This window comes from Heliangelus exortis, chromosome 2, assembly GCF_036169615.1.
Source record: "Heliangelus exortis chromosome 2, bHelExo1.hap1, whole genome shotgun sequence".
Classification (NCBI taxonomy): domain Eukaryota; kingdom Metazoa; phylum Chordata; class Aves; order Apodiformes; family Trochilidae; genus Heliangelus; species Heliangelus exortis.
The window spans coordinates 24,057,091-24,085,048 of record NC_092423.1 but is presented as its reverse complement, the minus strand read 5'-3'; the positions used below and the strand labels follow the sequence as shown (position 1 = coordinate 24,085,048).

The 27,958-nt window shown below is 41.4% G+C and overlaps 1 protein-coding gene across 4 annotated transcripts in view; it reads left to right on the top strand.

Moving 5' to 3' along the window:
• CDK6 (cyclin dependent kinase 6) overlaps positions 1-27,958 on the top strand; it is a 170,859-nt gene that overhangs the window by 36,455 nt on the left and 106,446 nt on the right. Inside the window, exons 1-2 of one of the 4 annotated variants that reach the window (XM_071735233.1) lie at positions 1,773-2,192; positions 4,336-4,826. In XM_071735233.1, the coding sequence (XP_071591334.1) occupies positions 4,594-4,826 (233 nt within the window). In that variant the 5' untranslated portion in view covers positions 1,773-2,192; positions 4,336-4,593. Of the gene's footprint in view, positions 1-1,772; positions 2,193-2,240; positions 2,303-3,006; positions 3,149-4,335; positions 4,827-27,958 lie in introns of those variants that run through there. The other 3 variants (XM_071735234.1, XM_071735235.1, XM_071735236.1) reach the window with 3 other exon arrangements.

Here is a 27,958-nt window from a genome sequence, read left to right as displayed (position 1 = left end):
TATAATGTGATATGATTGCTCATGCTTTTTTTTTTTTTTTTTTTAAGTTCAATCTGTGTATTTGAATCTCTCAAACTTTCACATTTAAAGGTTACGGGGTTTGCCATTAACTTCAGCATCTATTTCCAATAAATCAGGAGCTTCAGAATTTGTTGAGGAATTTCTGTGGCTAAACTGAAATACATTATGAGCATAAATTAAGTTCTTGCAAAGTCTGCATGGTCTCCTGCACACAGACGACACTGGTGTCCATGCCACCGGCCTCTTCCTTAAGACATAAGTGGTACCCGCTCCCCCTTTTCCTGTGGGAGAGGTCTCCCTCTGCTCTCAGCCAGTTTTCCCTCAGCAGCTCCCCAACCTCTCAGCAAGCTTCCCTAAACCTCTCAGAAATAGGAAGGGCATGTGGAATTGCTTGGGGTCAGTTTTGAAGCCATCCAATCAGTTTACTTTAGACTGTAGGATTTCATATATGCTCAGTAGCACTGTGAGTCCAGGTAGAGTAATTGGATTATATTCTGCTTCCTCACAGATCTTTTAGTTTCTACAGTATTATATATATATTTTATTTATTCTAAATAGTTGGTGCCAAGTACTCAACATACACTTCTAGAGTTATAAATACTTAGTTAAACTAAAAGGGAACCCTACCAGTTAAACCAACCTAAGAGCCAATTCTGGAGCTGGACCATAATCATCCTTATGGCCCTGAAAAGTATGTGCTGGAGGGTACCAGCTGGGAGAACTGGGAATTGGGTACTCCAGATGTGTGTTTTCCCCCGTGAAGACGAAGTAGATCAGCATGTGGGTTTTTTTGATATTATTCTTTCTGCTGTAAAGTTTCACTATCTGTAGGAACCGCCTCCATCCAATGTTCCCTACCCCAGTGAAGGGGATGCCGCCGTGCCCAGATCCCCCGCACACCCTGCCCGCCTCGCCCGGCCCCCTGCCCGGTGCACCTCCAGCTGCGAGCCTGTCGGGGCAAAAGACTTTGCTTTAGGGGTGGAATTTGCAACTAAGTTTCTTCCCGAAAGCATTCATGGGGCTCTTACTTCCTGCCGCAGCTCTGTGCTGTGAACGGAAAGTACCAAAAAAAAAAAAAAAAAAGCACAGAAGAATGTGCGCTTTTCTGGAGAAAAAAAAATTTAAAAAGAAAAAAAAGAAAAAGGAAAAAAAAAGGAAAAAAAGGAAAAAAAAAAAAAAGAAAAAAAAGAAAAGAAAAAAGAACAAAAAGGTTATTTCCCGGGGAGGATTAAAAAAAAAAAAAGATAAATAAACAATAAACAAAACACCAGCATAAAAAATAATAAAAAGGTTATTTCCCAGGTCCTTGCACAGTGAGCTCTTAGGAATGAGTCAGGCTTCTCAGTGCTGCCGCAGCCGGCTGAGTCCGTGTCCGTGCAGCGCGGAGCACGGCGGCGGGGCCGGGGCCGGGGCCGGGCCCTGCCGGGACCCCCCGGGGCGCCTCGCCCCGGGCCATGCCTGGCCGCGGCGCTCGCGGCGACCCTTGCGGTATGCGGCTGCCTTTGGCAGAGGCACATGAAGGATTTCATTGAGTGTGAAGACAGAGAGCAGAGACAGAAAGCAGAAGGAGGCGGCTGCAGCCTTTGTAGTCAGGGAGGAATGCGGAAATGTTGAAGCACTATGTCAAACTTTTTTGAAACGGGGTCAAGTCACATTCAGCCAGCGTGGGAAAGCAAGGGAAAAAAAAAAAAAAAAAAAAAAAGTTGAGGAGAGGGAAAAAAAAAAAAAAAAAAAAAAGCTGCAAGCTGCTGCTGCTCCCAGGCTGAACAGAGGCCGAGGGAGCGAGCGAGGAGAGGCAGCGCAGCGCCGGAGCAGCGGCAGCGCCCGGGGCCGGTGCTTAAGCCCCGCACCGGTGGCTGTGACCGGCAGGGCTGCGGTCGCGGAGCTGCAGCTCCCTGGGGGCCGCCGGCCGCGATTTTTATTTCGCGTTTTCATTTTCCCCTGGCAGGGTGGGGGCGGGAGGAGCGGGCTGGGGGTGCCTTCTGCGAGCTGCCTTCTGCGCCAAGGTGCAGCCCGGCGGCGGCGGCAGGAGGATGAGAGCCGAGAGCGGCCGAGCCGCGGAGCAGCTACCTGTGTGGCCCGGGCGGCCGCTGCCGGGACCTGCCGGAGACATCGCCATGTGAAGGGGCAGACCCCGGGCCGGCTCTCCACCCCGCCTCGCTCAATGGGAGGTTTGTTTTAGGGAGGACTCACCCCCTCCCTCCCCCCCCCCACCCCCCCCCCGGGGCTGAGAATTATTTGGGGATCTGGTGGCGGTGGAGGCAGCCGTGGCGCACACCAGGTAACGCGAGGCGCCCATGTGCTCCGCGCACCCGGCCCAGCGGCGTGGCCCACACGCCGCCCCCCGCCCGGGCCGCGGAGCCCGGGCCGCGGAGCCCACGCCGCGCACCCCCCACCGCGGCCGGGGGCAGCTCGCCGTGCCGTACCGCGCCGCCGCTCCCCTCTCGGGGTTGGCGTGGGGGCGCCCCCCGTGTTGGGGGCCGCGCAGGGGGCCGCGGGGGAGGGGGCTGCCATGCCGGGGGACCGCAGGGGGTGTCCTCAGCGTCCTGCCGAGCAGCCGAGCCGCCCCCCCCTCCACCTCCGTCCCTTGAGAGGAAGTGGGGGGACGCGGTTCCCCGCGTGTCCCCCTCCGACACCCCCCACCGCGTGTGGGGCGCCGGCGGAGGGCAGCTCGGTGCCGAGGTGGGGGGTGGGGAGGGGGTGCTGCGGCAGCGGGGAGGGAGCGAGGGGCAGCCCCGATACCCCACCGTGCCCGGGGAGGGCGAGCGGTAACTTTCCACCCGGCTCAGCGGCGGCGCCGAGGCAGGCCCGCTGCCCCCGCTGCCCCCGCCGCCACGCACCGCGCCTGGCGCTGCCCGCCGCCCGGGGGCGCCCTCGGCAGGGCCGGGGAGCGGGAGGGGAGGGGCATGATGCGGGGCGGAGCGGAGCGGGCTGGGATGCGGGGAGGGATGCGGTGCCGTACGGGGTGCCGTACGGGGCGGGTTGGTGTTGGTTGCGGGGCTGAACGAGGAGCTGTGCGGTGCGGGGTGCGGGCGGCCCCACTGGGGAGCTCCGGAGCAGTTGTACCTCGCGGCGGCGGGGTCGAGGCGCGATGGTCAACCCACGGTGCTGCCCAGTGATGCTGCAGGTGCGGAGGGGCTCGGGGTTGGCCGCTGGACGGGGCGGTGCGGTGCGGTGCGGTGGCAGCTGTGGTGGTGGCATGAGAAGCCAGAGGCAGCCTGGTGCCTCCAGCTGCATCCGCGAAAAGTGATGAGCAGTAGGCACAGGTTTCCTTCTGAAATCTTTCTTTACTCGTGTTTTCACCTGCAACTAAGGTGTAAGATCAGCATAAATGCGCAAAACAACTCTGGCTTCATGCCTGGATTTAAGTTAGGGGATCCTCAGCTAAGCCATCTGGGTAACTTTAGTCCTAGCTGGTAAAAATGCAGCGTAGTTACCTCCAAGTTACAGCCTTGGAGGTCCCAGTATCATTATACTAAAATGGGGCAGGGAGAAGGGAAAGGATGGATGTGGAGCTTTGGGAGGGGCGATGATTTGCCAGCAGTCCTGCAGAAAGTGTGGATGAAACTGGATGCAGGAAGGCTTCTCCTCTCCAGCCTCATGCGCTTTACAGCAGAGCGTGCTGTCCCCAAAGACCATCTTTCATCATGCTCTGCAAGCAACTCCCAGTCACACATCCAGCAGTAGCTGTATCCCCGGACAAAACCTTTGCATGTTAATAAGTTTGCTAGTGTGTACATTTTAACATCTTATTTTTGTCATTTCACTATGTACATACTTCTCCTACAAGGCACTTCGAGGCAGGAACTTGTCTCTTGCAATATGTTCACGTAGGCCTTAGCACAGGGAGAGCAGATCACGTCCAAATGCTGTTATTTACTAATAATAACTAATATAGCATGGGATATGTTTCCAAGACTGCACCATATGCACTGGAGAAACTTGAGTCCTGCAGTCCTGATGTGAGTTCCTGGACAAAACTTCCTCTCACGTGCATTGTTAGCTTTGCTGTCGCCATTACCTATGGCTCACACAATTGTTATATTCAGCCCATTGCTCAGTAAAATCCCACAGCTTGTGGTTGCTCTGTAGCCATGTATTGTAGCCTTTTGCACAGACCATGGTAACTGTAGTGTTGTATCAGCCATACAGGGACATTGGTAAATGTGTCACCTTGGTGTTTCACATTGTTTGCACCATGGGTTTGCTTTGCATGCAGCTATATAATGTATTAGCTTAATTTTCTCAGTTTTTGAGCATTGAAAAGTAGTGAAGTGTTCTAAACTTACTTTTCTTGCTTGGTTTGTCCTCCAGATCTGATTTGCTTTACACAGACAATGCTCCCAAAGACTGTATGATAATTCCTGGTGGCCGAAAGGGGAGGCACACTGGGGCCCATACAAAAGAGGAACGAGAACAGGAGGGCAAGAGCATCCTAGTGCCTCTCTGGCAGAGGTACCAAGCGTGTGGCCTGTCTGCAGCGTGAACAAAGTACTGGTTTTCAGAAAGCAAGCGAGACCGAGAGCCAGCCCAAGGCACGTGGGACAACGGAGGAAGAGGAGTGGTGCCAGCATGGATAAGGACAGCACAAATCTGGCTGACCAGCAGTATGAATGTGTGGCTGAGATTGGGGAAGGAGCCTACGGGAAGGTGTTCAAAGCCCGAGACTTGAAGAACGGAGGCCGTTTTGTTGCGCTGAAGCGGGTACGGGTGCAGACCAGTGAGGAGGGGATGCCACTGTCCACCATCCGAGAGGTGGCAGTTTTGAGGCACCTGGAGACATTCGAGCACCCCAACGTGGTCAGGTGAGGAAGTGGGGCAAGCATCCTGGTTGGCGGGGTCCTGGTTTTAGTACATGAATTGGGCAAGCAAGAGTTCGGGTGCATAAATGGAATGGACACTAGTTTGGGTTTGTGGATGAAGAGAGCACTAAACTGTGTACATGAAGTGTGGTTTGAGGTTTCAGCAGGCCAAGGTGCTGCTTGCCAGACCTCACCTCATCCCTGTGCATTGCCTCCCACACACACAAACACCCATCTCCAGAGGCATAGGTGTGTGACTTAAGTGTTTGTGTGGATGGGCAAGGAGCCATCTATGCACTATTTCCTCAGGCCTAAGAGAGAATGAAAAAAAAATAATTCTCCCTGGTTTTGTCTCAAGTATTAGTTCTGGCAGCTACAGCTGACTTTTAGCAGCTCTCTTCATTACTGAAATGGCAAAGACCATGCAAGTGGTAGTGGAATGTGTGTTCCACCTTTTAGATGGTTTTTTTAGAGAGCTGTGGATTATCCTGTTAAAGAGAAGTAACAGCTTAAGGCCGAAAACTTTGCAGGTGGCTTTGATACTGCTTGACTGGTACTAATTCCATTGTGTGATGATGATTGTGCTACCATGAGTGCAACAGTACAGTCATTGGACCTTGCTTGCAAAATGGTGGCAATGGCCCCTGCTCCTTTCTGTCACGTCTGTAGCATAAATCCCAGATAAATGACCTGTGGTTTTGAACAGATTCTCTCAATAGTAAGGCTGGCTGTACCATAACCTCTGACATTTTTCTGCAGCTGGAAATCTCCAGCTATAGAAAAGTGAGTATCTTTTATAAATATTATGAACTTTAAGAAGGAATCTTCACTTTGCAGATGCCTGGGTACACAGTGATTTGACACTGGTCAGCAATTTGCTGATGGTGCTGTATTAACAAGCATATCCTGGTATTTACATCATTGTACTCACATATGGCACAGCAAAAGGAAAATATTTTATACTTCACTAACATCAAGATTCTTTCAGTCCTAGAGAAACAGGTAATCTGAAGTTAGAGGCGACCCTCAAGATGGCTAGTAGCTGATGTTGTATTTAATCACACAATGAAGTGGCTTGGTTTACAGAGGAGCTCACACAAATTTCTTGCTTGGGAGTAGAGTGATAATTGCAAGCTCTTAAAATCTCTGAAATCCAGACCAACAATTTGTGGGAGTAAATGAGCATTTAGTTGTCCAGGTTTAGGCAGTTTTGTATTTGAAAATTGTAAACCTCGTTTGGAAAGAATTCATCATAACAATACTTAAGAATTTTTCTGCCATAGAAATTTTTCCAAATGAAGTAAAAGATTTTTTTTAATCCTGAATTCAGCAAAATCATGAAAATAAAATTCTTGTTTTCCAAAGAGCTATTTGAGGAACTGACTGTGCAGCTGCAGGCTTGTTTTGCTTGGGTTTAAGTGCAGTGCAATCTCTACATAACATTGCATAAATACACTGAAGCTTAAAATATTTTTACAAGCTTGAATGAAGATTGATTCTTGGCAAGCACTGAGTGTTTCAACCAGCAATATGAAAATTTGGTTTCAGTATAAAAATCTCTGAAAGTGAGTTCCATGTCCTCATCGTGGTGTCATGAAGCCTCTACCTTTTGCCATAAGCAGCACTTCAGGTGCAAGGTGTGGGTCTGTGATGTATCAGGACACTTGGGACCTTGGCTGCTCAGCTTTTTTCACAAACAGGCAGGAGAACAGAGGGAGCAATTTCAAACATCATCTCTTCTAAAATGTAAGGAATGCTATTTAAAAAGTCACCTCTGTTGTGCATGTTTTTAATCTGTAGAGCCTATGAAGCTATAAGGAGCACTTTAGAGTGACTGAAATCATATCATGAAAGGCTATTTGAAAATACTCAAATGCCCCAGTTCCATTACAAAATACTGTAGAAGGGTTTATAATTTATTGAATTTAGAGGTCTGTTTTGTATTATGTAAATTTACTCAGAAAACGAAATGCTGTAAAAGAAGTTCTGCAATTTTAACTAGCTGACCTAGCTATACTTAATTATTGAATAAAAACATTAGTTGTTTGGGCATGCAGACTGGTATCATGGCCAGGTAACTAAATGTACATACTGGATTAAAATGTACATAATTTTCAGAGCACTGGGATAACAACAGAAGTATTTGAAATGTTGCTCTTTTTTTATTATTTTAGGGGATGTCTGGCATTTTTCTGACTCTTACATGCAACTAGCCTGAGAAAACTAAGTGAGAACTGCAAATATAATGTTGAATCTGTTGCCTCTGAATAATGGCATGGGTGATCCACAAGGTGCTTGATGCAAACCAACAGTCATTCTGTGTGTCAGAATTTAGACAAACTTCAAACAGATGAGCCACATACACCCTGTGCTCAGCTCTAGTCCTGTGCATCAGCTGATGGCAATGGCAGAAGTCACAGGCCACCTCAACTTACACTGAATGTCATGGTGAACTCAAGTGGTAGGTCTGAGCATCTCCAGAGACCACATTGAGGAGCTCAGCAGTCCAGGGTTTCTCTTTGCAGTGGGGCTGAACATGAAGAACAGTTAGGAAAGGAAAAGACCCAGTACTTGCTAAGCACAGAGGTAGAGTTCTTCCATGGCTTTGCTGGTCGCAGAGCCAGGATGCAGGACCAGCAATTGCTATTGCAGTTCAGCTTTGTCATAGCAATCATAGGTTTTCTTCCTCTAAAATCCTGAGAAACACTTAGAGCCAAAACTGGTTTCCATTACTTGGCACTGGGGAAAGGAAGGGAATTTTCTTCACAAAGAAGAGATGTCCAAATAACATCGAATAATTTTAAGCAAAGTATCATATTTTTCAGCACTATTACTTGCTCCTTGTGAGAGCTTTGTTTTGCATTCCTGCTCTCCAAGTCTGTCATTTGCATATCATGCAATGAAGAGATGCAGTTTTCACAGCACAGTTGCTTTTACAGTGACAGATAATGAAGTCAGGTAACACTTTACTGCAGAATCAAGCAAAATGAAGTGCAAGATAAGTGGAAGGAAGTCTAATCTTCATCAGAAAAGTGATGGTATTGGAAGTCTCTGGACTATTAACTGTAATGGAAATAAGGACTGGAGGACTGACCTGAAATTTTGTAAGACTGTCAAAAGATAGTGTACAGAAAGGCATGGAAAATATACAGGTAAAAGGATGGCTACTGTGTGCTTAAAATCCCTTCATGTTCCCATTTGCCTGTGTGTAGAGTTCCTCTCCATCAGGACACCTTACTCTGCTTATCTTCACAAAACAAAGTAAAAAATAGAATCTTCAAGAGTAAATCTTCCTGTGAACTCCTCTAAAATGAGGCATATTGGGGGCTGTGAAATGTCCTTTTTAACTGGTAGAATGATTAAAGTACTACTCTAGCTCACCTTTCAGGTAATAAAATGTAATGCTTTACTAAAGCTTTACTATATACAATAGTTAAATCTGGCAAAAGTTGGTCCAGCAGTGATGTAGCTTAGTGCTGTTGTGTTTGGGAAAAATGAAATATATGTAGACAAAGGACAGACTTTGCCAGGAATAAATGACATATTAGATTCAGGAAATTCCTGTGTGTAAAACTGGGAGTATTCCCTGTTGCAATATATCTGTAAAAATTCTTCTTGTGATGATAATGCTAAATTTGGCAATTTATTATGTTCATTTTATTTCTCTCCTGCTGGTAATCAGGTGAATAATTTTGCCCTAATGTTAATCATCCATCAGACTGAATTTGCACTCTGGGAAGGTGATATATAAGACAGAATACTGTAATTCTTGCCATGCTTGTTTTCTAACAGTTTTCATAGTGTTAAACCTTAATCAAGTAGAGCAAACCTTCAAAGCTTTATACTTTTGCTTCCTGGCTCATAGTTTTTTGATTAACAAAATCATTTTCATTTTGATTTTTTTAGTATTTTCATGGGTTAATAAGTCTTCAGTATTAAAATAACTAGAATTATATTGTATATAATAAACTAGAATATAATTTAATCTGAATTATTAAAAATAAGTGTCAAAAATCTTACCACTTGAGCCCATCATTGCCATATTATAAGGAAAGAGAAGTTTTAGTTCTCTCCTTCCTGTTAACTTACAGAATAGGTGCCCCAGCTAATTGACTTAGGTTCAACAAAATGGTTCACCTTGCTGGAAGTGTCACTCTATTCCTAAATCTTTTTGGTATACAGATGAGCAGGGGGAAACCCAGTAATCAGGAGTATTTGCACAATTATGCCATGTTCAAAGCTTTACATTATTTTCTGTCCATTGAAATATAAATTAAACTGTGTCCTGTCTTCTGTGGTACGGGATACTGTCACACTGTTTTTTCCCTGCTTTTGCAGTCCAGAGGTCCATGCTGTTACCTCTTGGTTTTCACTTGAGAACTTGATCGAGCCCATAAACTGGTTCCTTTGACGAGGGAACCAGAGAGGGGGTAGGAGAGGCTGAGGCAGATGTGACTCCTCCATCCCCCTGTGTCCTGACATAAAGACCAACACTTGACTCTACTCAGAGGTCCCTGAAGCATCTAATGGATCTGGTGCTTAAAACTTTTTATCAGTGCCACAAAATTCCTTAAGATTTAGATTAGATATTAGGAAGAAATTCTTTAATTTGAGGGTGGTGAGACACTGGCACAGGTTGCCCAAGGAGGTTGTGGATGCCCTCTCCCTGGAAGTGTTCAGAGCCAGGTTGGATGGGGCTTTGAGCAGCCTGGTCTGGTGGGAGGTGTCCCTGCCTGTGGTAGGGGTGTTGGAACTACATGGTCTTTAAGGTCCCTCCCAATTGGTCCAGAACCATTCTATGATTCTGTGATTCCCTGTCTTACCTGATATTCAGAACGTATCTGTAGCAGCCCTAGTTAACTCTTTGCAAGAAAATTTGAACTTGCAGTTGTTCTGCTTTGTTCTGTTTGTTAAACTGAAATTATATGGGAACATATAGAGGGAGAATAATTAGAGGGAAATAATAATTTCAAAATGCGGTTGCTAATTTTGTTTCTCTTTCCAGTTTGTGGTGATGCTGACATTGACTGCTGCCTTTATTACTGTGCTGTTAATAAGTTTAAAAAAAAATCATTGAGGTGTTCCATTCCTGTCAAGTGAAACATTTCTGGTTTTGGGGGTGTTTGTCTCCAGTGAATTCTGTTTCCTTCCTCACTTCCTTTTTCTGCCAAGCTAATGTTAAACTGGTCTGTGACATCATTCTTACACATCAGCAGTGTGCTGTACTGTGAGATACTTTTTTTTTTGTATAGCACCACTCACATGGCATCTGGGAGGTCCCTGGAGAGAAAGAAACGGTCACCTCTGCATTTCTGGGTATAGGGAGTATCTTGCACTCAGAAAGAGTGAAGTAAGATGGAGGGATGGAGTGAAGCAGAAGAAACTGAACTTGAAACTTGCCAAGGTTAAAGGGATTAATGTGGCAGATGAGTCTCAGCTGGGGTAGAAGAGGTGGATGAGTAATGGGAAGGAAAAACTGAATGAGCTTCAGAGTCAGTTTTAGTCTAACACAAACAGGATGGTCTTCAAGGCAGATGTGAAGACGGGAAGTGCCTTGGCGGGGGAGAGGCATTTCCAGGCTGGGGAGCAGTGGTGGATGGAGGGGAAGGGAGATGGTACCTGCACTGATCAGCCACTGCAAAGGTCTTGGGGAGGGAGGGGCTCCCTACCTGGAAATGCAAGCTCTTTGTTGACAGGAGGATAAAGGGCAATGATGTGGTTGACACTGAACATGGTTTGGCAGTAGGTGGGATTTGGAGAAGTTTTTTGTCAGAGGACATTGTGAAGTGACTGCACACGAATGCTGGCACCTCATCATCTTTTTGCAACCCTGCAGTACACAGAATGAGCACGTACAGGGAAAATAAGTTATATTCTTCCTGTCCATATGAATTGTTTATTAGTAATGGATGTGATGATTTAGTTTAAATACATGTTCTGCCAGAAACAGGACAAGATAAGAGCATGTCAGGAAGGAAGGGTTGAATATGGAATAGCATTCTTAGCCTTAGGAAATTCAGTTTCTGGAGTGAGTACAAGCTTTCTCAAAAAGTATTTTATCTTATTCTGAATCTAAGCTTTTTACAAAAAACATGTTTCCAGTCTTTGTGTGAGTAAATGTTAGTCATTTCAGATAATCTCCAGTGCTCCCTTCCTTCTTGAAGTCTGTGGATGGTTGTGTCTGTGCTGTTCTCGGAGAGATCTGGTCTTACTGGATCCTGTCCAAAATGGAAACCCAACTCATTTCACCACAACCATTGCTGGTGACAACCTGTGGCTGCCAGGCAAAGTGTCAGCATCTGTTGGGTTCATGAAAGGGGTTCTAGAATTTGAAGCTGACCTTTGAAAAGGATAGGACAGTGGGTGCTCCACCCTAGCAAAGAGGACAGGGAAGATTAATTGGGACTTTGCAGTTTGCTTCATGGTATCTACTGCTGACTGATGTGCAGACCAGAGCAGGGAGAAGGAAAGTGCTCACTTTCCAGGTGTTTGAAAAACAGCAGGCTGGAGGCTATGATTTAGCAAGAGTTGAATGAGTCTCTCAGGTGGGATTTAAGTCATTGTTTAAAGTGTAGCAGAGATGTAAGTGCATTATCAAATAGAAATAGCTATGATATTAAGTATGCACTGAACTTTAAAATTCTTTTCTGAATGGAGTTCAGGGAAATATACATAAGAATATGAATCACAGATATTGATTCTCATTCAGGTATTACATTAACTGAAGCCTTATTTCTAGAGATTTTTTCCATCAAAAGTTAAAACAAATCGTGAAGAATAAATAATATCATGGTATAGAAATAATATGAATTTGGCATAAAGAGTGGTTATTTGTCTTTGTAGTAATGCTTAGTTGACTTACTACTGAAATAAATTTATTCTAAAAAAAATATTTTATAAAGTTTGATAACCCTAAACAAACTAGAAGCTGCTGTTCATTCCAAAACTTTGCAGCTGTACATAGAGCATTTGGTTTTTAGTTTTTTTATGAAATCTAGCTGGTTTCCAATTTTGCCGGACAAGCTGATTCTTAATGATCAAAAAAATTACCAAAAGATTACTGTGCCCATATATATGTATAACAAAGCTGTTTTTTCATTCAAAAGAGAGGAAATTTCTCATCCTATATCAGTTCTTAATATATTCTTCCTATATTCTGAAAAAAAATTATTTTAAATTACGCACACATGATTATTTAACAGCTATACCTTTATACTACAAAGTGTTTGTATTTAAAAAACAACCCACTTCAGAATTTTCCAATGAGTCTTTTTTTCCATCATGTACTTTGACATTTTCCATTTCGGAAGCCTCCATTTGGGAGGCTTTTAATGAGATGATAATCAAAGAGTTGAAACATTGATTTTCTGTCTATTTCAGAATACCTCATTGCATTCAAATTAACGTATTGATTTTCCTATTTACCCCTAGCCTTTGAAAATATATCCCATCCTTAGAAACTGTTCACAAGGAAATATTCTGCTAAATAATCCTTTTAAAATCAGTTGTGTTTTCTTGAGGCAGAACAAGGGGTGAGTAATAAGAAAGTCTTCCATGTGATGCTATGAATGTATTTTTAGGTTTTTAGAGGATGGATCTCTGGCCTGGAAAACATCCCCCATAATTTAGGACAAGGTAATGATTTTGGGTACCTAAATAAAGGTACTACAGTGTGCCTGGGGTAGATTTCCCATGACATACCTAACAAACAGTTACAAACTTAGCAAAAAGTGCCATACAGTTTGGAAAGTGTTCATACTAACACTGAGTGGTTATCACTCTGGATTATCATTAACAGGTGACTGATCTTTTCTTAGTAAAAGGAAATTAAAAAATAACTCACAGATGAATTCATCTTCACAGGATATTTAATGACTGTATACTAAATTTTAGTGCAGATGAATCATATTGAGTTTAAATGAAACCTTTTGATTTTGGACTTCTGCAACATCAGTCAGTGAAGAATGTTACATGTTTTGACAGAAACAGAGAAAGGAAGTGAGAAATACAATGGAAAAGCCTATGTGATATTTTTCCCCCCTCTCTTTTATGTGAAACTTTGGCTAGTGTTTTAATATCTATTTGAAGTGTGGCTGCTATGATAAATAAGTAAAGATATCTCTTGCTGTTTAACAATGTCAGAGAATTCCCTTCTCCCTGAAATCAATTAATTATAAACTGGGAAGTTTCAGTACTTTGTCCACTGTTTCTTAAGTTAACATATTTCTTGGGGGGTTGCTGTAAATGTAGTTCCTAGCTCCGCTGGTGCTTTTGTTTCTCTTCAGCAGTGAGCCAGAGCTCTACTGCTCTACTGTAGGGGTAGAATTCTATCAGGTTTTTTTCTTTTTCTTTTTTTTTTTTTTTTTCTTCCACATTTGATGTGGTATTTTGCATACAGCTGCAGAGTAGACAGTTACCTTTGAAAAGAACATTTGGCTGGTTTAATTTGATTAGAGCAAACCACCTCAATCATTTCTTAACTAAGACCGTTTTCATTTTAACTTGGCAGTAGAAGTTGGGAATGTACTCAGGGTGCTTAAATGTTTGGGGGAGGACTCGTTTGGATACACAGCTACCACCAAAGTGAAACAACCTCAGACGACTTTGTCCACTCTGCTCCTTCCCCATAAAAAGGGAGGGCTGTAAAGCCATTGAATGTCACATTTAACTTTCACTCACTATTGCAAGGAAATTAGACTCCTTGTGAGTGTTTCTTAAAAAAAATTGGAAGCTGTTAATGCATGGAAATACATAACTGTACATTTAAAAATATTTAAAACAGATATAGGATGTGAGAGCTACAACAAACTTTATCAAAAGCATTTTGAATAAATTTAAAATTAAATCCAGTATATAAATAGAAATGTGGTAGGTTTCTCATAGAGAAATTGTAGCAGTGTTAAAACTGTATCAATTTGAGTAAGTCTTGGTAAAACTTACACATTCTCTCACTCCTGGCTTTGACTTCTTAGCCCTTTCCTCATCATATAAATATATTATGCTGGGTTTATGTTGTATATTAAAGATTAAATTAGATGATTGAGATTGACAGTATTTTGTATTGTATTTGGTCTTTTGTTTTGCAGTTACCCTCATTGGTGATCAAATACATTTCCCTAAAAATCTCTTGTGGAGTTTTAGCATATAATATCCATGTGCTTCGTAGTAAATATCATCCCTTCAATAAAATATAGTTGGATGGTATTCTCCAGAAAAGATGGATCTTTAAGTGCTCTGATTTTGCAGTAGTGGATCATCTTCTGGTTACTCTCATATTATTTTCTGAAAACCAATATGCACAGTTAATTGTTCATCTTCACCAAATGGGTTATCAGGCACTGGAACAGGCTGCCCAGGGAAGTGGTGGAGTCACCATGACTGTAGTTTATTTAAGGGCCATACAGACATCATACTCAGGGATATGGTTTAGTTAAGAACTTGGCAGTGTGAGGTTAATGGTTGGATGTGATGATCTTGAAGGTCTTTTCCAGCCAAGGTACTTCTGTGATTCTGTGATCTGTGTGAGCAGCCTAACACTTGCTGCTAACGGGGTTATTGCATCCCCATCTTCCAGCTAATCCAAGAATGCTGATGTAAATTTAAGACTTGAGTTTCCACTAGTGGACTTAAAGCCCATAGAGCTGCACTGATTCAAACAGCCTTAGTCGTTCAAATCATAAATTCCTAACATTGAGATGAACAAAACCACAATAGGTCAGGCAGACTGCAATGTGTCCCATCAGGCATTCACATTTGAGGCTTTACCATTCAGATCTTAGGTGCTGCAGCTATTAAGTTCACCAGACTGGCATATAAAAATATTTCTTTCATCAGGAGTTTTTTTATTGATGTAGACTCGGAGGTTCTGTTGACCTGTTTCTCTCCTCCTAATTACATTCCCTTTTAGCACCACAAATAATTCTTCTCTACCTTAATATGTAGCATCTGAAATATTTGATGTCTATCTCTCTTTTCACCTGAGCAATTACCCCTGAACTCCAGGTTGCATCACACTGTCATTTTAGTGCTATGCACAGCTCCCATCTTCAGGATAAAATGTTTCTGTAGATACAATTAGAGACTTTCTGTTTGCTCTGCAGCACTGAAATTTTATGTCTAACCTATTATTCACTACCACAGCATTAGACTCTTTCTTATGGATTTCAGGTTTCTTCAGGATGTTGAAAGTTAATGAGCTGTATTATTTTTTCTCTACTAGAAAGTAGGTTATAAGGTGAATCTTGTTTTGCTAATTTTATCTAACAGGATACTTTGCTTGTATTTGTGATCTTTATGACACAAGAGATTGAGCAGCATCTGCACTTTTAATTAGTGTGTTGTTTATCCTTAGCTAACCTTTTAGATTGTTAATGGAGATAGATCTACCCACTGATCTTAGTGGTTTCGTTGCAGACATCTCTAATCAATTTGTTGCCATAGTGTTCATCCCTGTTTCTATAGAACACTGAGCAACAAGTTTTGATGAAAGCATTAATACCTATATCCAGACAGATCTGAATCAATGACTGTAGCCTGAAAATCAAAATTAAACATCTCATTAAACTTAAAAGATTTGGCATTCTTGGAAGAGCTCAGACAAGTTAGTACTTCTCCAGAACTGAGCACCAGTATCTCTTCATTGCACAGAATCCTGTCATCACATTGTCTACATTTATAGCATCATTTAAAATTAAAAAAAAAAAGTTTCCTGTCTTAATTTTATGCTTCTTGTTAAGCATGTTGAATCTCTTCTTAAGAAATTAAGGCTTTATTGCTTTAAAATTTTATTTTATCAGATTAAAACATCTTTTTTAGACTTGACTCTTTTTCAAGACTCTTTTTTAGAGGTGGTGCATATTTCAAAAGCAAATGTTTATGCAGTAGTGAAAAAATACAAAATGAAATGAGACTAGACCTGAAGACCATGGCAGTACAACAGCGAGAACAGTTAGGAGTTTCACAGAAGTGTCAGGTCACCCATTTGACTACAAGGTATTTGTGGCTATAGATAAAACCCAGACAGGTGAATAACACTGACGAGGTAGTCTTTCTAGAAGACATTTTAAGCATAATGAAATGTCCCAGATCAATAGGATATTGTGATGTCTGTAAGAAAATACTTTTCAAAGGTTGCTTGGTTTCAAGTAACCCAAGGTTGAGAGTGGACAAGAACATTCTGCAGCAAAAATAGTTTAAGTCATAGAATGAAAATTTAAATCTTCCACCATTCTCTAGATCAGTGAAAGGATATTTAGCCCATATTTCTGGAAGAAGCTGGACAGTCATGTTTACTAAAACAATAATAAAGGATAATTTCAACCCTGGATCATAATAGAGTGGACAAATCAGGTTTGAAGGCAAAACTTACAGGTATTATCAGTGAACCAGCTGTTTCTGAAGAACAAAGAAGAGAAATCGTTCTCTGCATAGCCTTGCAGTAGCTGGTTTAAGAAATTATATTCAAGACACACTGTCATAGTGTCTGCAGTAATTAAATCTAGATTTTTGGGAAAGGAATGGTTCCCAGACTTGATCTAGGCTTTTGAAAAGAGATTAAGAAATAAGTGGAGATTTGTATCAGCACATTTTGTCACTTGGGTCATACACTTTTCTCTGGTGTGTTGCTCTGTACAGCCACTGGAAATCCTGCTTTGGAGCTATAGCTTCTGCTTGGGTACTAGATGTAGCAGAATAGTTTAAATACATTGATTCCTCAAACTCTCCAGAGCTGGCAAAAATTATGTGCTTTTCCTAATAGCATAGTGGGGGTTTTCTGTGAAATACATCAGCTTCAGACAATCTGTTTCTAGTTTACACTTAGCATTAAAGTACTAAGGGGAACATGACGTAGCTGGAATGGGAGGGCATTGCCTCGTTATCCTGTACCCAGTTTTAATCTCCAGCAGAAGCCATTTTGGTCAAAAGTTTTAAATCTTTTACAAGAGGAAAAGTAGCTGAAGATGGGTGTTGGAGACATCTAGCCATGCAGCCTACAAGTGGTTTAAGGCCTTTTTCAAAGATGTCTCAGATGTAGTTCCTCCTGTGTATATTTCTGATTTCCCCTCACTGTGCCATACTGGGCTTATAAAGGATTTGCCACTAAGTGAGCAAAGTATCTCATTATTGATCAAATTCTGGTGCTAGCCGTAGTTTCATTGCCTCAAATGACTTTTGAGCAAACGTTGTGATTGTACAATTGCAATTAGTTGGGAAATTGTATTGTCTGACTTACATTTTACTCTGAATTATCCAAAAACTGAGTTTTTTTCCAAGCATACTGAATACTTGGAAAGCAGTGCTACCATACTTTTATCTATTGGAATTATTATTTTTTTTAATTTAAAGTTTTACTTTTCAGAAGCTTAAAACATGTCAGCCCACGTTGCTCCATGGTAGTCTGCAAAATCGAAGTCAGGCAATAATGCTGGCATATTCTGCTCCATCGTTTCTTATGCTGAGTGTCTTTTGAAGCTAATTCTTTTATAGCTTGACTTACAAAGCTTGAAAACAGCTTTTTTATTACAGAATCATAGTGTATGCCGAGTTGGAAGGGACCCATCAGGATAATCGAGTCCAACTTCTGTCCTTGTGTAGGGCAATTTGGAACTACTAAAACAATATAGTTGTAGTAAAACAAAAAAGGAGCTCTGTTCAGCTGCTTGGAAATGCCTATTGCATATGTGTGTGCATGTGAAAAAGAACAATGAAAATTTCAAGAGTTGATTTCATTTATTCCAGGTAGTTCCGAATAATTATTTTGTAACATGGTTGAGGATTTCTAGACATGTAGGACTTCAGTTAATTTAAACTCTATGCTTTAAAAATGTCTGAACAGTTTTCTTATTTAAAGTTAATAGAAAATATTGAAAGCAAATGAGGTCAATCCAGGGAAGAAGAAATCCCAAAAGCTAATTGGTTTTTAAACATTACATGACATTGAATATTGGAACTTAGAACTGAAGTGTCCTCTCTCTCCTAAGTATAACTAAATAGTAAATTTTATTAAATGTGTTCTGGAAAGAGTAAATGAAAATTACAAAGCCTGATGTGAGTGGCAAAGAGCCCAGGCAATATACAAAGAGTAAACATGCAGTGGCTTAACCTAACTGGAACACAGCCTGCTGCAGCAGGCAATTGAACAGGGGATGTCAATATTGAAAAGCAGCTGAACTAGTTTTTTTAATAGATGGCATTTTTTCTTCTGCTGTTCAGTACAAATATATATTTTTAAAGGCTTTAGGGAATATTCAGATTGTGGACTTGTGTGTCTTCTTTTAATATTAATCATTTTTAAATTTTTCAAATCTTGTAAAATTTCAGCTCACTTTGGTCTTTCTTCTTTCAAGCATGAAATTACTATCCCAAAAATTGCATTATTCTCTGTGTTCCAGAACTCATTCATCCCAGACCAATTCAATTTTCATACAAAAATATTGCAATATCATCTTGTCAGCTTTTAAATGGAGGCTCTTGTTAAAAAAAACTGTTTGAGTTCTTTAAATAATTTAACTGAAATTTTTTTAATGGACACGATTATCATGCCTGAGAGAAGAAGGCTTAGGCTTATTGCCATGTTTCAATACTTAAATGGGTAGCTACCAAGCAGATGGAGATATCCTTGTTACAAGGAGTTGCCATAAGAGATGAGGGGTAATGGGTGCAAGTTACTCCTGGGGAGATCCCAATTGGACACCAGAAGAAAATTCTTCCCTATGATAACATTGGAATAATCTCCCCAGAGTGGATTCCCCAACACTGGACAGTTGTGACACTCAGCTTGATAGGATGCTGGGCCATCTCATCTAAATGGTATTCTCACCTAGAGAGGTTGGACCTTGTGATTGTTGAGGTCCCATCCATCCTGCCATTCTGTGATTCTGTGATTTCTAATGATCAATGTCATTTTCACAACCTTGAAAAAGTGTTACTGAGCTTTGGAAAATCTACATCCATGTCACTTTTCTGCTTTCTGGAGCAAAATCACAGAGACAGTACTGTGCTTAGATCAGTAATCATATACCTCTGGGGCTTGCATACAGAGGCATTCATGGAAATGAAGAGTACTGTGTCTCCCTGGATTTAGAAAAAAAAAGAAATACTCAACTGTGTATGTTTCTCCTAAATGGACTTGAGATGGTTATTTCTTAATCAAATATTTTCATAATCCAGAGACAGATTCTTGTTTCAGAACATGTAGATGCCAGTTGTGACGTCTGAAAACCAAGACAGCCTGCATGCAAAGTAAACAAGGGAAATCATCAGAAAGTTAGACTTCTTCACAGAAAGTAACTTCAATACTGTGATAACTCAGAAAGCAGCTGAATGGACCTTTATGAGACAGATGAACTAAGTCACTTCTAAGTGGAGACAGCTGGGGTCTATTTAATATCCTGTGTAAAATGGTAGAGGTCAGCTTCCTGGAATAACTTAGGAGTTTTATTTCATGAATATCCTACTGCTGCAGGGACCTGGGGTGATCATGAGGCTCTCAAACCAAAATGGACCATAAGGAAAAGCTCCAGGGGCGTAGCTCTCATTCCAGCTTTGCACCGGGTGCAGGATGGTAGGAAACACCTTACGGCCCACGGCTGCACATCCTCAGAAATGTCCATTGCATGGGTACTTATTAATGCAAGCAACTAGTCTCGGTTTTGGTTTTTTTTTCTTCTAATCCTATATTCTTATATGATTTAGGCATTGGGATACTGATTGAAGATCATCAGAAAGTAACGCTTTGGATAATGACTGATTCTCAAATGTAGTGACTACCCTAAACGCCTGGGTTATTTTGTGATTTGGGACCTTGTTTCCTAAATCATCTTAGCAGTGTGATGATGTCTTTCTTTCTCCTTTGCCTTTTTTCCCCTTCATGCAGCCACATCTTTACTAAGATCGTCCATCTTCTTAATGTGTTCCCTTTATCTATAGAGTTTAATTACTCTTGACTCCTTGAGTTTCAAATCCCATTTTATTTTCTGACTCCTGCTATTGTGTATTCACCATGTGGGTGAAAAAATATCTATTTGTCTTGATAGGCCAGTGCCACTAGTAAGTGCTCACACTCAGAAGTTACATAATATGGCAATTGATATAATTGATAGGCCTGTGAGACCTTAATTAAAAGCCTATAGGGCAAGAAGCATAAAATTTTGTGTAACAATAGTACATAAATAATGATACCCAATTGCTTTACATGCATTTGACAATGTGAAAATTTGGCTTTTCCTTGACTACACATTAAATGGAAGTTTTAAAGAAGAACTGTGAGGGGCACTTGTTAATCTTAGATGGGGAAAATATGGAAATTGAAAAAATAAATAAAATAGTAGTGTGTCACTGGAACAAGCAAGCTGAGCACAGCCCAAAAAGGCTTTTGTAGACTGTGCTGATTCTGTGAGCCTGTATGGTGTGTAGGGTTGCCTGTTTAGTCAATGGTACAAAGGCTCAAGACCATCATCTGAGGTGTCAGATGCTGTGCTGTTTCTTTGAATAGAAGTGAATAGGATGGTTGTAGGCTTTGAGGATGGATTAGAGAAAAGAGTGAGGAGCAGCTCCTTCAGCCCTCAGTATCTCTCGACTTATTCTTGAAATACAAATAATCACATTAATAAAACAATTCCTGTATGGTTTGGAAAGCTTTAGAACAATTTCCTTCTCACCCAGTGTTTTTCTGAAGTGAGAAAGAGCAGGAGAACGGCCTAAGAGCAGGACAGACCCAAAGTGATATTTCCTGGCAAATTAAGCCTCCACGGTTTTGCCAAGGACTTGCTCTATAATCTTAAGTTATCTGTGTCCCCTGCTTTGTAAATCCATGCAGTGTTTGCAAGCAGATGTGAGCCAGCCCTGTCTCCTCCCAGGCAGATGCCCGCTGGCTCTGCCCGGTCTTTGAGCTGGAAGCTGCCGAGCCTCAGGAGCCACCACTCTGCTGTCACCATCTTCTCAGCTCAGCCTGAGCTGACACTGGCTGCCTGGGCATCACAGGGCACGCTCTCCTTTGCTTCCAGAGGTAGATGTACTTTGTTTTCAATTGCTTAGATGTCAAAATGTTCGGGCACTCTAGGAACCAGGCCTCGTTTCGCAGGATTTATTATAGTTTGCTCATTTCTTTCAGAAATGCAAAAGACTGTTGCAAAACAACTGAAATACAGTTTTGTCATGTATTTTTATTTGATGCACGCTATAATTTACAAAATGCTTAATTTAACTGAAAACTATCCATACACTATAATGTAAACCCTGATAATAGACACCCCAAAATAAATAGTTGCCTTTGCCCCAAAGTAATGAAACAGTCAAATAAAACTTACTTCCATCTCAAAATGCTACTAACACCTCCTCTTTATTGCCAAACTCTGCAAGTAATCCTTTATTATAATCCTTTATTTGTTTACTTTTGTATATGTGTGCAAGAGTTTAAAGGAAATACTTGAAAGAGCTGTACAGTCTGTAGAATACTTCACTCCATGTGCACTCATCTTTAAATGGATGGCTCACAGTGACATGTAAACTGGCTGAAAAATGAGGAAACCTGTGTTAGACATTTACCTGAAGAACTGGAGGATGAAAGCACCTGAGTAATAGACATTTTAAGTTTTCCTTGCATATGCTCTGATGACAGGTTAGGAAAAGAAATTATGTGATAGCCAAGGAGCATGTATGGCCATGTGTGAATGACTGTGAGTAGGAAAAAGACCAGCCATGAAGCCCATATTTTTAAAAACTTGTAACATGGAAGGTCTTAAATTCTGATAAAATGTTTACAGAATTTGCATTCTAATGGAAATTAGGATCCCTTTTTATGTATCTAGTGTTTAAGAGCAATTGTCCCCTGGCTAAATTTATTAAACCAGAAAAATCTTGTAAATTTCTACTGAAGCTTTATTAGTCCCATTTGTTTCTGTTCTGTACAAAATGAATAATAAACTCAATCCTGCAAGTTTGTCACAGGTGAAACTCCCATGCAAATTAAAAGAAATTCTGGACCTGAGCCAAAGCCAGTTAAATGCATGTACTGACTTCATGAGCTTCATGTAAAGGCTCTTCTTGTGTGCAGAGCTTTTTAGGATTGATCCTCATCTGTGGGGGTTGAGTGAATAGGGCAGAGGCATTTTCAGTGCTTTTTTTCTTTGTTCTTTCAACTTCTCTCTCATTTTGGTATAAGATCCTCATTAGAAGAAATACTTTTAAATATCTTCAAAAGTCAGTTAACATAATCTGGAATCCCACTGAGTAAAATTGCTTAGTTCAGGTCTTCCAGGGAAAGAGTTATCTCTCCCAAAGTCGGTTAAATTCAAGCATTTTTTCTAAATAAGTCATCTAGGCATCTTCCAGATCTAGGAGAGGCCTCCCACCAGCCCCTGAGTGATTCCACTAACCTTTTTTCCCTTGATTATGTAGAGGACATCATAACCCATTCAAACTAATCACCAACCCCTGGGGCAGCATCAGCTGTATCTCTCACAGGAGCTAAGAGGAGAACTCTGTGCTCCAGGAGCACTGCAAGGCAGTTGTGTAGATGGATAATATCTGAACCATCTGGTGATGAGTAGCCAAAGACAACCACATTCAGCAGAGTTGTCAGGTTTCTTGCAAGCCTTAAATCTACTTTCTGTTTGTCCTGAGTTTAAGCATTACCGTAACTTTGTGTTATAAAGATATAAATTGCTCTCTTCCACTCAGGTTTTCCTTCAGAATGCAGCTTAGTAAGAGGAATGCAATGTTTAGGTGCCTGAATCTGGCTGCCTCCCAAAATCTAGCCAAATCCTGTTTGATTTTTTTACCCATGTGAACAATTGCCTTTGTCTTCTTGATTTTTTTTTTGGAAATCACCTGAGTGCTATTTCCTTTTGGGCAGATGGGATGTGATTCGTGGCACGTGTACCAATGGTGACAGCACATGGTACAGTGCCTCTGGAAGGCTGGTTGTGCTTATTATGCTCCCATCCAAGTTTTCCTGAAGTGAATGGAGGAATTACCTTTGCCTGAAGTTGATGGTGGCCCTGACATCACAGCACACAGACTGCATGGGAATACATTTGACCTGATCAAAGTCATTCCCATAGCAAGTGTAGTCCAAATGGACTGTGAATTGCATCTCTCTTTATGTCTTTTAACTTCATGCAGGACAAGCATGTATGGGAGTCAACACACAGTATGTAAGATGCCCTCTGAATTTTTGCTTGGTCTACTGCTGAATTTGGCAGCTGTATTTGCCACCTAACCACTGTGCTTGCATTGGAAGGGGGTGGATATATCTGGTCCATTTTCAGGAAATTTTGAACAGTTCTACTAAATCCATAAACAGATTCTTTCAACAGATATAAACATTATTTAAGAGATGTTTTCATGTGGTTTAAACATCTGATGCTAAATTTCTGTTTCCATTTGTAAGATAATAAGGACTGTTCATATCCATAACTGTTTTCTAGTCTTCCAGGTAAAGACTGGGAAAGCAGTGGTTCACAGTGTGGCTCACTAAGGAATTTAAGGGAAAACAAATGTTTTTTGGAATAAATCATGAACATATTTTTCAGAGATGTATGGCCATAATTAAGCCCTAAAGGAAGGAGGGAGTGTGGTACAGGAAAGGAGACTGAGGTGCAGAAGGAGAGCTCACATGCAGGGCCTCAAGTTGTAGAGTTCTCACTGCATGGGTAAGAGAAGCCAGACCAGGAACCACGAACACCAACTATGATAGTAGATACAGGTTTAAACAGCATGCGTTGCTCTGTCCAGGTAATGACTGAGTGTAAGGAAGAGAAAAATTATCTTTTTTGACCTTTTATCTTTAGTTCTGTGTGCAATGTTATCTATCTTTTTTCTTTTCTTTTTCCTTCTCTGCTTTCATTTCTGAAAGATACCAGGCATATAAGGGAGATCAAATTTTAGATTATCTATCCTACCTTAGAAGTCACTTAGGTTATTTGGATGCTGGAAGTTAAGCACAGTGTAAGGCTAAGGCTAGTGGATCACGCAAAGTCAAGATTTTCTCTGTGCACTTACTACCCTAACAAAAAAATTGCATTTTTGAACTGACAGATATAAAAACATTTCATAAAATACCACTCAAAGCTTGTGTTACGTCAACTGACTGTGCTGTCATAGCAATAAACAAACAGACTCTGTAAGAAGCTGGCACCTGATTTCCCAGGGTAATGCTTGTTTCATTCTCTTACCAAAGTTTTTCTTTGCTATAGTGTCATCTAGAGAGCCAAGAATATTGTATTTAAGAAATTATACATAATAATAAACCCAAATATAAGCAAATGGGAATGGGAACGAACCATGCATGTTTTACAGTGTTTTACTCCTATGTATAATTGCTTGTGTTTAATACATGGATATACAGCGTGTTACCTTTAAAAGCCTACAGATTACCGTAATTAATTCTTGAATACATTAAAACAATGTAGTTCAAAAGACTAAAAAGAATTAACTTGGTTTCCAAATTATCATCTATCTTTACTAAGGCACACACTATTTATTTACTTTGTGCATATCACTGTTACCAACTTAAGCCAATTTAACCTTTTAGTTTTCTCTAGGCTTCTTTTTTTCTTCTTTTTTCCTGTTGTTTTTTGCTTTTGCAGTGGAATCCACAGTATTGTTGATCCATGGAAGTTTTGCCATTTTGAAAGTCAGTTCTTGATCCTTCTTTGAGAAACTCAGACTATTTGGTCCCATCTCTACCTATGAAACATCATAGAATGTATTTTCTTACAAGGCCCTAATGTGCCCACGTCTCACCGATCGCTCCAACAGTACTTTTTTTCTGAGGGTCTTAATCAAAACTATTCTTTGTGCCTGCAAAAGAATCACAGCAAGACATTTTGCAACCAGTGCTCTCTCTCCCCTCCTCATCACCATCACCATACCAGCTTTGGCCCCTGTTCAGCTGCTGCCAGTACTGACCCTGCTTCCTCCAAGTGGGAGCAGCAGCAGCAGGGCTCAGGTGGATGGGCACCATTTGTCAAGCCCACTTACCTTGCTCCTTCAGTGGCTCTGACCACGAGATTTGCCCTTCAGAAATACTGTTGGTCAGGCTTTGTTTGCTTTTATTCCTGAGGCTGGAAAGTTAACTAGGATTCAAACTAAACCTGAGGTTTGCATGCAGCCACCGTTCCCTGGTAGAATTGTGGCTGTAGAATAACCTGGAGGTCATTCAGGAAAAGCAGTCCCTGAACTGATCATAAGAATCAGAACAGTAGACCTCTACAATACTTGCTTCCTTTTTTTTTTGAAATCAAGAGCTTATAATCAAATTTTCATTGAAATTACTACTTTAAAAATGCCTAATTAAACACATTGGGAATTGCTGTGATAATGCAAGGTTTTAAAAAACTATGGTACAGAGTATCAAAGAGGACAGCCAGGTTTTTTGCTGTGAATAATTTTATATGGAATGGGGGATTATTATGTCCATTGGTGTTTTTTGCTGTGTTGGCTTTGCAAATTATTTTCAAGTGTAGATGGATTAGCTAGTTAAACTGCTAAAGAATGGATTATAATTTATACTGTTGCAAAGTCTTCCAAAGATGAGTTGTTAGGTTTATTTAAATCTAGGAAAAGAGATGATCAGCTTAGATTTAGATCCTGTTGGTTTGTCACAGCTATAAAATCAAAATGTAAACTGAAATGTGGAGTCTGTAGCAACTAGTTTGACTGTGAGCTACACATGAATAAAGACTAGATTTTGTTGCTTTGCATGTTGCACTAAGTACAGCTGGGAATCCAGAATAACTTCTGTTCTCCTTTCATTTGAATTAAAATCAAGACTCAGATATAAGTTTTACTTACATGTTGAGCAGTTTAGGATATGTAAAAAGGAAGGTGTTCTACAGCAAATCTAGAACACTTAATGTGCACATGCACTGCCAGTGAAGAGCATCTTTAATTTTTACACTTAACTGGAAGCTTATGGAAGCTTACTGGAAGCCCTCAGTACTCTTTAACAGCAGTGTGCATGACTCTGAAAGGCAGTGTACATTTGCTTGCTCAAGGATCACATGAGAGCACTATGAATAGGTCAGACAGCTATTGCTGATCCTAAACAATCTGTCAGCAACTGTCTTTGTAACAGGCCACGTTATTTTTCTGATTTGGGGGTGACTTGGCCTGTCCCCTGCAGAGAGAATCTGACAGGCAGCTTGGGATGGCAGCATGCAGGACTCGGAGCAGGCTCCAGCGGTCTGCTGTTTTCCCTCTAATGGCAATTGCTCAGTGTGTGGCCAGTTTGGATTTAAAATCAATTGCAATGAGATGAGGCTGTTAATTGACTGGTGAGGAGTTAACTATTTCAAAAATTGGTGAACTGCAGGATGAGTCCTGAAAGTGAAGTTCTGCCAGGCAGGGTATTGTTTGAATTACTGAGAACCGTCCCTGGTTCTCACCTATTAAAAATAATCTCCCTTCACAAAAAAGGTGAACAAGAAATGGCAGCGTGAGGGCTAAAAAAGACAGCATGCTGCTATAAACAAAGAGGGGTGCAGAAAGTGTCTTCATCAGGCATATTTTTCTTTGAAGCAAATCTCTTTTAACAACAGCATCTTTTAGTGACTTGGGTGGTACAGTGAGTAAACGTACTTGGCCTTTTCATCTTTTGGGCACAAATCGTGGCTTCTGTTGCAAATGAAAATTAGATTTGGTGGTTTCATCAGAGCAGACATTTGTCTGCATCACAAAACCATTCAGTCTGGCACCAGAGCTGGTCGTGACTTGAGGGAGGCCCAGCACAGGAGAGCAGGGGTGTTGCAGGTCAGGGCTGCAGTCGGTTCTGAGCGTTGAAAGCTTGCCCAGTCAGCCCACACTATCGGACTTTAGCCAGTGCTATTTACTTTGCTTTCAAGAGCATCTATTTCTCTCTGTCACTTTTTCTGTCTCTCTTCCTCGCACACACTTAAAGAACAAAAACATCTTTTATACAGCTAAGCATTTTAAATAATTTTTCCAAGTCAGAAAGGGAAAGAGACTGGAAAAAATTACAGCACAAAGCTCAGCTTGCAGATGAACGATTGCCTTGTCATCCTAATATCCCCCTTCCTTCCCTTAAGCCTCACTTGTGAGCAGGCTATAAGCAAGAATATTGGCTGGAGTAGGTCTCCAGGACCAGACTTTCTGCTGCCTTGCTTGCATTGTGCAGTTGCTCCTTCACAGTGGCTTTTTCTGCCCTGTGCACAGCAGATAATGAATGAGAGCCTGCAGAGTTGAAAACATCTATCTGCATAACATCTGCCTCTCCTAGATAAATTCATTTATTTTATCTGATGTTACGTTCTGCCCTTTTCTGCTATTTGCCTGAAAGAGGTTTCTTCTGAGGACGAGAAAGGATCTGTCTCTTGAAGCAGGAAAAACATTCAGAAAACCCAAGAAACGTAGAGAATAAGGATTTGGGGTGTAAAGTTGCCATGAGCAGTGTCGAGATACCAGAGCTTATTTTAATTAATCCAGTTTAACTCTAGGGATGTGACTGTTGCTGGAGGGAGCTCAGGGTGGAGCAGTTCACCATGCTGCAGGCCGGACTGGACTGACACACTGCAGGGTTTCAGAACCGAGGTGGGTCAGCTGAGCACAGTGTCACACTGCAGGGTTTCAGTACCGAGGTGGGTCAGCTGAGCACAGTCAAAGTGTCTCTGCAATTATGTGGCACTCTGCCTTGGAAGCGTATCCTGAGTGCTGGTGCACAGTGGGGTAGCTGCAGCTGGAGTGACAAGCACATTAGGAAGGTCCTGAAGACCCTGTACACTTCTGAGAATGGAACTGAGGTCTTGCATTAATGCCTGGTTTTACAATTGTTACCCAAAAGAAAAACAGACTTAAAATAGGAGATACTTTGAATTTAGCAGACTGTTTATCTGCATGAGCTCTTTTTCATCTGAAGTTTTTCACTAAAGCTCCTTCGATGGAGAAAAATCTATCCCTAAAATACCAGCTTTCAGAGGCATGGAGGACTAGGTGATTGCTGATTCAGATGAGATAAAGCAGCATGTCCTGAACAAAGAGAAGGAGTTCTGTCATACCTTTCAGAGTGTGAAGCTCTATTTCCTATTTTGCTGCATGGACGTGGTTCTTGTAATGCATGTGTTCCACTCCACTTGCCCAGTTATTTTCTTCATTTGAGATATGTCCTCTTTGTTGCA